General features: G+C 38.4%; 1 protein-coding gene across 50 annotated transcripts in view; it reads right to left on the bottom strand.

Annotated features, from left to right (window-relative positions):
* Nucleotides 1–10,000, bottom strand: part of camk2g2 (calcium/calmodulin-dependent protein kinase (CaM kinase) II gamma 2) — a 55,344-nt gene that overhangs the window by 25,321 nt on the left and 20,023 nt on the right. For all 50 annotated transcript variants that reach the window (XM_034897743.1, XM_034897741.1, XM_034897756.1 and 47 more), the window contains exons 3-9: nt 9,198–9,257; nt 7,517–7,571; nt 6,225–6,290; nt 4,079–4,151; nt 1,360–1,462; nt 710–793; nt 462–556 (exon numbers count right to left, since the gene is read on the bottom strand). In XM_034897743.1, the coding sequence (XP_034753634.1) occupies nt 462–556; nt 710–793; nt 1,360–1,462; nt 4,079–4,151; nt 6,225–6,290; nt 7,517–7,571; nt 9,198–9,257 (536 nt within the window). The remainder of the gene's footprint in view (nt 1–461; nt 557–709; nt 794–1,359; nt 1,463–4,078; nt 4,152–6,224; nt 6,291–7,516; nt 7,572–9,197; nt 9,258–10,000) is intronic.

Below are 10,000 nucleotides of genomic sequence, written 5' to 3'. Positions count from 1 at the left end.
TGAATCAACACAGATGGTGCTCTCTAACAGACTCTGCGGACTGTAACTCTCATCATGGATCCCGTGTGAGAAATACAGACTCAGTCAGCCAACCTGGGATGAGCCTGAAAGTATGAGTCCCATAAAAGAAGGGCATTTATTTAAGCTGCACTAATAAATATTATTATATTAATAATGGATCAACTGTCCTGTAAATTCTCAAATAGTGGCCTTCACCTCAGTGGCAAAGGAAAGCCTACCCTTTTTCTAGTTACCCTTGTTCCCAATTTACACTCAAAAACTTTATCCATAATTACCTGTTGTCTTGATTCAGTATTCTGTACACTTCCACAACACTACACTGAATTATTCCGTTCATGTTTCCAGGCAAATTGCATTGAACCTCTGCACACAAACAACACATAGAGCTCACAAGTACGAATGTTGAGGGAGGCAACTACAAGAACATGAGAAGGACTCACGTCATATGCACCGGCCTTGATTTGTTGGTACAGTTTGTGCTGGTCCTCATCCCAGAAGGGAGGGTAGCCCACCAACAAGATGTACAGGATCACACCTGACACACACACAAAATCTATATGAACATACTGTATATAAAAAGTGTGTAGAAAGCAGTTTCAGAGGCATAATTGTCCTAGATATTTAAACAGATATCTGTGAGAGCATTAATTCAGCAGCATACAAACAGACAGAAACTAGATTAACTGACCACATGCCCATATGTCCACTGGCTTGCCGTACGGGTCCTTTCTCAGCACCTCTGGGGACAGATATCCTGGAGTTCCTGCAAAACCTGTGGAAATACTAACATCCTTTATCTTGATTTCTCTGAAAATGGCTATTGTTATGATAATGATAATGATATACATCAGTCTTTCTGATTACCGCATGGTTTGAGCTCCACATCTTCCTCTTGTCCAGTTTCGTTTTTTAAGGTTTTAACTACATAAAACATTTTAGTGCCATCCTCTATCTATTGCTGTTTTGTAAGACTAGTATTCACAATAATACCTTAATGTAACTAAACTATAAACACCACATAGTTGTTTAAAATGCGTCAATTTTACAAGATTGTCTTCAACACACACACGAAATTGTTTTTGACAGTTCTTTAAACTACTTAATACTTTTTCTTAAATGTATGCTCTTATTGACATATTTGTCTTATACAGGAACAACAATACCGAATATTATTATTATCATAATAAGCTTGCCACTAATTTAATTACTTATACATCCATACGCAGTGATTAGGATTTTCCTGCTGAAGCAAACACTGATGCTGAAAGTGAACACTGTTGAATAAATACATACAAGGAGGTTAAACATTTAAGCTGTTAGCAGAGGGTTCTTTCTTACCAAACCATGCTTGTTGGTCCCCCTGCACCTCGATAGCTAGACCAAAATCTGCAAGTTTCACAGCTGCTCCCTTCATCTTACTGGCCAGGAGCAGGTTCTCTGGCTACAACACAGAAAGATAAATAGTTCTTTAGGATTAAATATATTCACTCAGGTTGCAACTATAATCAATGTAATATCAAAAAGGGCACACAGACACATACCAAATCACAATTTTTTTTTTTCTTTCCCATACTCAAAAAACCCCAAAGGTCTTCAATTTTCATGTAAATACAGAAGGACAAGTCCTTTAGTAAGAAAACGTTAAAAGTGTCCTTGGATAAACTCCCTGCATTTTTCATAGCACAAAATACATTGTAGCACAGTTACAAGAAGAGTAAACAGGGGAAAATAAAATACATTTAATTAAGGGCAAAGAGATAACCATGTACCCTCCTTTAGGAAATGTCTGCATGACTGGATGAGCTGCGGGTTCAGGTCAAGTGTAATTTGATGCGAGGCCAGTTAATTATTATAGCTCTACAGTTGTTTTTTTTCATAATATAGTGATCCCCTGCCATCATTTTCAGCTTTAAACTTCTACCGGGTATAAATGGGGTCTATAAACTTTACAAATGTGGTGACCCTATCTTCCATAGTACAAGTTCCAACTGGTAGGACAGATGTGTGTTGTGTGTGTCTTGAGGGCAAAGTTTGTTGCGGTGGTTAGCCGTCCTCATCACTTGAAATGCTGACAGATAGACAGATGTCAGACACTGTCTTTGTGCTTATAGTCGATTTCTTCTTAGCTGTCAGTCTCTCCTCTCCATTAAGTTATCTACTTATCCATCCCTCCTTCCTCCCATTTCCCCCCTATATCGAGAAGACCTAAAACAATAGGAAAGAGTGAAAAAGGGGAACTGCAGAGGGACAGAGAGCTGGATTGAAAGAAACAGAAGAAAAGAGAGACAGATATATAGATGGGAGGTGGCATAATGAGCGCTGGCGCTGCAGCAGCCGGGTGACCTCACTCAAGAGTTACCATGACAACTCAGCCTGCCACCAGCACTCAACTCTTTTCTCTCTAGTTTTCCCTGCAGCAAGTGGCCCTCCTTTTATGACAGGGAGGCAAACATGATACGTGTGAGGTCACTTTTGGCAGCTTTATCTGCAGGAAGTTCTTGGAAAGAAAAAAGATGTTGCTTTCTTTTTAGAGGTAACATTGGAGGAATTGTTTAAGAACCAAGAATCTTTTACAGAGAAACTGATGCCTTAAAACAGCAACAACTGATTGTTATTTTTGGCAATTTGTGGGCAATGGCAACTGTTGTAAATACAACATTTACATTAAACAATTTATAAAGTTGTGGTGGCTATTACTAACGTGTTAGAAAATAGTTGCCTATTTACATATCCAGCAGATATGAAGCAACATTAGCATTCATTTAGTCCCTAACTTTGTCTGTCTGTCACTTAGGGCTTGGCAGGTAGTCTTCAGTGGGTTTAAAAGAGCTGATTCAGGCAAAATAATTTGCTAAATGCAATGGCAACATAACTATGGAAATATTTCAGATGTCTTTTAGAGGAATTTATCGAAATCTTCTCCAAATTCATACATATTTGGTATTTTTGGAAACTTCAGGAGCTCTACTACAATGTAAAATACATTTTGGTGGGTCTGAACGCTCTTTGCCTGCACAGAACGATGCAGCACAGATGCAGTTTGAAGACGTATAAACGGAATTGTACATTAACGGAGCTGTCAGTGACAGGAATGCACAATGCTGGAGCTGATACTACTCTAGTGTGGCAAACAATGGCAGATAAGATTAAGGAATTGCTGTAATCACTACCTGTAAGTGCATTTTATTTTTGTTAAAACGTGGTCTCTCATGTCCTGTAAGAGTTTTACAGAGTTCCAGGGTTGAGGGGGTGGGTAGGGTTGGGGATAGAGGTCAGGTTATTTTTTCACTATTTATTTACTTGTTAAATTAAAAACAATAAAAAGTTATTCACAAAAAAAGAACTGTGCATTAACAAATAAAGTTAACCGGTTATTAGTTACTGTCCTCATCATCGATCATTGTTATCATCTTTTTAAAACTCTTCCCTTTTTGAGTTTATTTGATACTGATATTTATGTGCAAGCTAAAGATCCATTAACGCCACTCACACACAAAACCAGATTGTTCATTATCCAATTTGGTTCGTCTACTTTCCCTAGAGTAATGGTTTCACCTTGCTTTGTCACATAAAAGTAATAGACCAGATTGTTAAGTACACCAATAAAGGTGGCAATAAAAAAAATATTAATCCTGGCATGTTTTGCTGTCTCCATTCACCTAATTATTATTACCCACAGATGAGGAGGTCAATGTGCTGTTAGTTTCTGTTAGAGGTGAACAGACAGTCTGCGAGGGAAATCGTCACTTTTCGTCATCTCATCCACCAACGTGCTATTAATAGCAGCTGGTCTGCTTTCGTCACTCCTCAGCAGTGCAGGAGGGGAGATAGAGAGAGGAAAATAGAGTACAACAAAAGGAAATAAAAAAAGAGGGGGGTATTGGGAAAAGGGGATTGGTACAACGTAGGGGAAGAGGGGAAAAGAGAAAGCAGGTGGAAAGGAGGGACGGATGATGCTCTCTCCTTCAGTTGTTCTCAACGTCACACTGACGTCTGTGTGAGTGTGTTAATAGTAGAACAACTAGAAAATATTCACCACTGGTATATGACAACTCACCTTGAGGTCCCTGTGGACAATGTCATGCTGGTGGATGTGACTGACACTCTCCAGGATCTGATTGATACAGTGGCTGCAGGAGACAAGGATGAGAAACAGAGAAGACATCTGTCAATTCCCAAAAGCTTAATTAGATGACAATTGAGTGCAGACTAAAGTAGAGTAAAAACGCGTTGTCATCATTGGTCCTTCCAGTACATTTTGAATGGTGAATTCATAGGACATGGAAGGTAAAGCAAATAAGAGTCTCTCTAAAATCCAATAACATAAATACAAGCAAATTTATGCTCAACTGTGACCAGCAAGGTCAAAAACACTGAGATGAATTATGAACTGGGAAGAGAACACATGCTGAGACACAAGACAGACAAAGAAAGATGACCAATTTACAAGTGCGGGGGCTTCGTCTGACCATATCTGTAACTTTCCGAAACAGACAATGTGACACTCACACCCACTTCACGCCCTGATTGGCCGGGTGTACGGAGGTGAGAAAGGAAGCAGGTTTTGAGCTCTCTTTTTTTCATTTTAACAACAGTACAACACCATGAATGTCGTCCATGAGAGATCGTCAGAAAATACAAGCCGTAATCTCCATTTAAACAATATCAAATTCTCACTCTGCCTTACAGTACGGCTGACGAACCCTAATGTACGTGTTGCTAAATGCTAAATGTATGTAAGTAAAGCCATGCAACCACAGGCTTTTTTTGCCAAATTGCCAATATGCCAGCTGCAACTTGCAACATGAGATCATTTATTCTCGGCCATTATGACACCGTCCACAAATCAAAACAGGTATATTTATGACTCACGCATGACCAAGAGCCCTGTGAGACTCACAGATGCACCTATAGTTTGTGAAGAGTCACTTCAACACTATTTGCAATGTGCATGTACAGTAGTTGCAGAGGAGCATAAGTGGGGCTGGGAGATTTGTTTGGTGCATTATTATGTGAATAAATGTGTGTAAGGAAGTGGAGAGGGCAGTGTGTGTGTTGTTGAGGCAGGAGGGAGGGGGTTACTTTTATAAGATTGTCCTAATCTTATGTGTCAATAATTTTGCTGGTCCGATGAGCAGTTCAAAATAAAATTATTTTGTTTGAAGTAAATTCAGTTGAAAGTGAATTGATTAGTAGAGGTGAAGTCAGGGTCAGAAACAGGAGGGTGCACAAAGATAGTTTTTGGGAGAGTGCTGTCCTCTCTCTAAGAGACAGAATCAAAATAAATGTTCCTGACATGCCCAAAATGCTTCATCTTGATTCCATATGCGAGTCTCCTCCACGTTTCTACAGCTAATACACTGTAGTGCCCATCAGACTATTTTTCTGCTGCCCTTACTCACTTTATCATTGTACACCCCCACACGGTTCTCTCTTGCCCTGTCTTAAATATTCTTCACCTTATATTGCCTTTTTCTTCTTTTTTCTTTCTAACTCTAAAGGAGCCTTTGGTGTAAGACCCCTACAGATTGATATCAGAAGATAACTAATCCCAAATGTAATTGTCCATTCTATAGACTAATCCCAAATCTTTTCTCCCAGCCTCCCTTTTGTAAATACAAATATTTTCATATTGACTTGTGGTCACCACTACATATTGTCTTGCCTTTGTTATGGTAGTTGTAGGTGGAGATTCATTGACTGCCAGGTACGTTTACCTAGCAGCCCTTTAACAAACTTGCCCATGCTTTGCTAGCCGTGTAGCAGAACCAAGCATCATTTATGTAATTGGGTTTTGCAATGCCACCAAAATCTGCTAGAGCATTAGATGAGGTTTAGCCTGCATACTCCAGGCAAGTTATGTGCTGCAGTGCAAAAACCAACTGCAAAGTCTGACAACAGGCCCTAAATAATGTTTCAAAACCTAAGACAGCTTTGTCATTATTTATTAATGGAATTAAATTTAAAAGCCCTGAGTCACACCGTCTAAAATAAAAAACCTCAAGAGAACTGCCATAGACCACAAGCATGGCTTCTGCTACTAAAGCAAGAACATTAACACAGATTTAAATGGTAAAGCATTTTATGCTTTCATGACCCAACATCACTGCTTTGGCAGTCTAGAATTTTACCACCAAAATGTACTAGTGACACAAAGCATTCACTATATAACATGTGCACACGTTAGCATGAAAACCCTGTACCTGGCATCCGCCTCGCTGTAATACTCTCTAGCAACAATGTCCTCAAACAGCTCTCCTCCAGTGACGCTGCAGACAGACGCACAGACAAAACAGAGAATAGGTTATTTCTCTTTCTGATCACAAAAACAACTGAAACAAATGAAATTGCTATTACAAATGAAAAAAAATACTAGTTTGGCTTTTTTTCCTCTGGCATTATGTTTTGGATGAGCAGTGTTAGGTAACGTAAACATTGGAAATGCCCTCTTTAAGGCTTGGTTGGTCTGTTGTGGGCTAATGTAGAAACATGGTCTTGCAACATGCTGAGCTCTGTGGAAGAGGAGCGCTCCAAGAAGATGTGAAGGGCTCATCTAAAGCTTCTTAGTTTCAGGTGATTATACAGAAAGAAATACATAATGATTATTATATTCTTCTAAATCCTCCACACTGGTCCTTTAATTTACACTTGCTAAAGGTTTTTATGTTGATGTTGTGGTGACATGTCCTCATAGATCCAACATGTTCTGTGTCCATGTGTAGAATGTGGTGCTTTAAGAGGCCACTTAACTGGTTTCTTATAATACCACCTTCAAAACTTGCACGTCTGGTTTTGTTGCACCTCATACACAAAACTGATGGATTGTTTCACCAAAGTAAACACAAGCTTGACATGAAACTTTAAGCAAAACCTATTCAGCAGGGTTTTTAAACCTAAACAATTATATGTGGAATTCTACCGAACACAATCTGATAGTAATGTATCACATGTCAATTAATGAAAATATTTCAAAGATAAATGTGCGGCAAGATGACGGTACCTGTAAAGTAATTTAGCTGCAACTTTAATCAAAAAATACAGTTGTTTGTAAATAACTTTATATTTAAAAAATGCTATTTCTTTTCATGGGACAGTCCAAACATTTCCTTGAGAGGCTATGGTGCATGTTACACAAGTGGCACATACTATGAAAACGGAAGCTCGCCCCTCTTAACTTTTTCAGTAATCTTTTCTTGTGGGCTAAGCATGGTGAGCAGTGACAGTACAGTGAATGCACATTACATTTCGGAAAAACATGGTAACAAATTACCATAGTGAAGTTGTAGTCACAAACTCTCATTGTTAAATACCTTGGTGCAATTACTAATAAAATAGGGTTCAATTTAAGAGTAGAAGCTTTCTATCATGGCAGCTAAGTGTAAAAGGTGATATAATGTAAAGCAATTGAAGCAATTCATACTGGAGCAATACTCTGGGTCGAACCTGTGACGTGTGTGTGTGTGTGTGTGTGTGTCTCTCAATGGGATTTACTTACAGGTCAAAGACAAGGTAATGGAAGCCTTCCTCGGAGATGCTGTCATGGAGTCGTACTAGTGACGGAGAAAGAAACAGAGAGAGAGAGACTTCGATTAGAAATCAGTTCATTAGGTAAGACGACCTTATGGAAACTTCTAACGCATTGTAATTAGTTTTACCAATTGTTGAATAAGGACAGGTGAAGCAAAAGCAACATATAATTGTGTTATTGTTCATAATTCAAATAATTTACTTATGTTTTAATTAAATAAACAAAAATACTTATGTTGTGCTTCTGCAAATAACGTGCGACAATTGAAGTTAACCTACATTGTATTTTGTGTATTTTGTAACCTTTAAATGATAACTTATTGTTGATATGACGATCATTACATTATTGATCACTGGCCAGTGGGAACAAAGCACAAGAACCACACATGCACCTCAGCATAATACTGTTATGGTATTTTATTACACAATCATAACAAACACTGAACTTATCCATCCAGGGCGCAACAGTAGGATTCTAAAGCCTGAGTGCCACCTGGCCTGTTGGCAACCAGGAATCCGGATGAAAAAGTTGACAGAATGGTTGCCATAGTTTAATCATTTATATTGAATGTGATACTGATAATTTCCTTTTAGGTTGTTTCTCTGTTAAAGAAGCACAAAAGCAGGTATGGAACATCAATCAGCATATTTTTTCATACATTTTCAGGAGAGATTTTTGCTAACAAAGAAAACTTTAACCAACAGCTTTATTTAACCAGTAGCTCAGGGTGTTCAGTTAGATATAAAAACCTGCTTGTGTCAAGCTGTGTGAAGGTGCTTTAAATTACGTCTGAAAATGTTAAATATTACTCTCTTCTTGCTTCAGATGGCTTATATTCAGAGAATAGAAAACTTGACAAGCTCTCCCCTTGAGAATAGGATAAGAAAATAGCAGCCGGGGGAGGAAAAGAAAGGAAGAATAGACAATGATGAAGCAGGAATCAGGTGGGACGGAGAAGAAAGAGGAAATATCTGAAACCATACCAAAAATGCTGGTATCATACCCTGAGAGAGAGAAAAATTGTGTGTGTCTAGATAGATAGATAGATACTTTATTCAAGGTACATGTTTTATATGTGTGTGTGTGTGTGTGTGTGTGTGTGTGTGTGTGTGTGTGTGTGTGTGTGTGTGTGTGTGTGCAGCCCGCACTGGGCAGAACACAACTGTATGATAAGGCACTTGTCAGTTCTGCTACAAAGTTACTTTGTCATCTCCTTCTTTCTCAAGAGGCCTGACAATCTATTGCAACAGGGACATTTTGGCATATTGGCAGTATGAAATGCACACATGGTGGTGCAGACAACTATGGATTAATTACTTTGATATTAGTATAATATTATAAAAAGTCTTTTCTTCCTTGATGTCTTAGCAGATTAATGCACAATGGACATATAGTAATAATATCCTTAGAAAGTGTAAGCCATACTGAATCTAAAAATGAGTGTATCACAGTTATGACTCTGAGAACGAGTGAGAATTTTGACACAAATTGCAGTTTTAATGGTTTTAAAGCACCTTAACTGCCTCCATGAGCTGTGTGTCACAGCCACTACTACAACTGAAAACCCCATGCTTTCTACTTCTTTTCCCATTGTTCTGAATTAACACAGCCGTTCCCTTAATCCACTTAACTCTAAAAAATGACTCACCTATGTTTGAATGTTTCAGCAGACGACAGATTCTTGCCTCCCTCTCCAGTTTCTGGTGATCTGAGGACAGAAAAGAGAGAGAGGAAACAGTAAGGACAAAATTGTGTAACTAGGAAGAAAAGCAAGATACTTTGTTTTTACCCAACATGTGAGCTACAGTGCCCCAAACACAAGGGAAAAAACAGTTCTAGAAAACCCACAGAGAGTGGACACAGAAGGACACAAAGCCAACATAAAGGAACACTACAACAAGGGCTAAAAAAAAACATTTTCTAAATCTGACAGCAGTTCATGTTGTTCAATATCACTTTTGCAACTTGCATTCTGGAAACATTTTCTACATCCATTCAACAGATGTAGTGCAAATAAATAAATTATTTGTTTAGTTTTTTTTCTAAAGCAAAGATTTTTGCAAGAAAACTGCACTAGTCATGTGATTTTATTTAACATTTTCTTTTAAATGTGCCACTGTAACACATAAACACACTTTATTCCCTTTCTCTTCAATCTCTTCTGCTCTTTCTATTCCATTCAGAGCTATTTTTTTCCTGTAAAGCTGCTATTTTATGACAAATATCAAATAGACTAGAGCTGGGGGGGACAGCAGGGACAGGATGTCAGAAAGGTAAGACACACGGCAAACCAGACAAGCTAAGAGGCCAAGACAGTGGCTGTCAACTAATATGAGCTTGCACAAGTGGACAGACAGCTTTACACACACACACTAGTTTTTCTAACATAACTAGTTGTTGCAACAGCATGTGAAAGAAAGTACAATGTTTGCTAGGCCAAAAAAAATATTA

Source organism: Etheostoma cragini, chromosome 17 (genome assembly GCF_013103735.1).
Source record: "Etheostoma cragini isolate CJK2018 chromosome 17, CSU_Ecrag_1.0, whole genome shotgun sequence".
Lineage (NCBI taxonomy): Eukaryota > Metazoa > Chordata > Actinopteri > Perciformes > Percidae > Etheostoma > Etheostoma cragini.
This window is presented reverse-complemented; position numbering and strand designations above follow the sequence as displayed.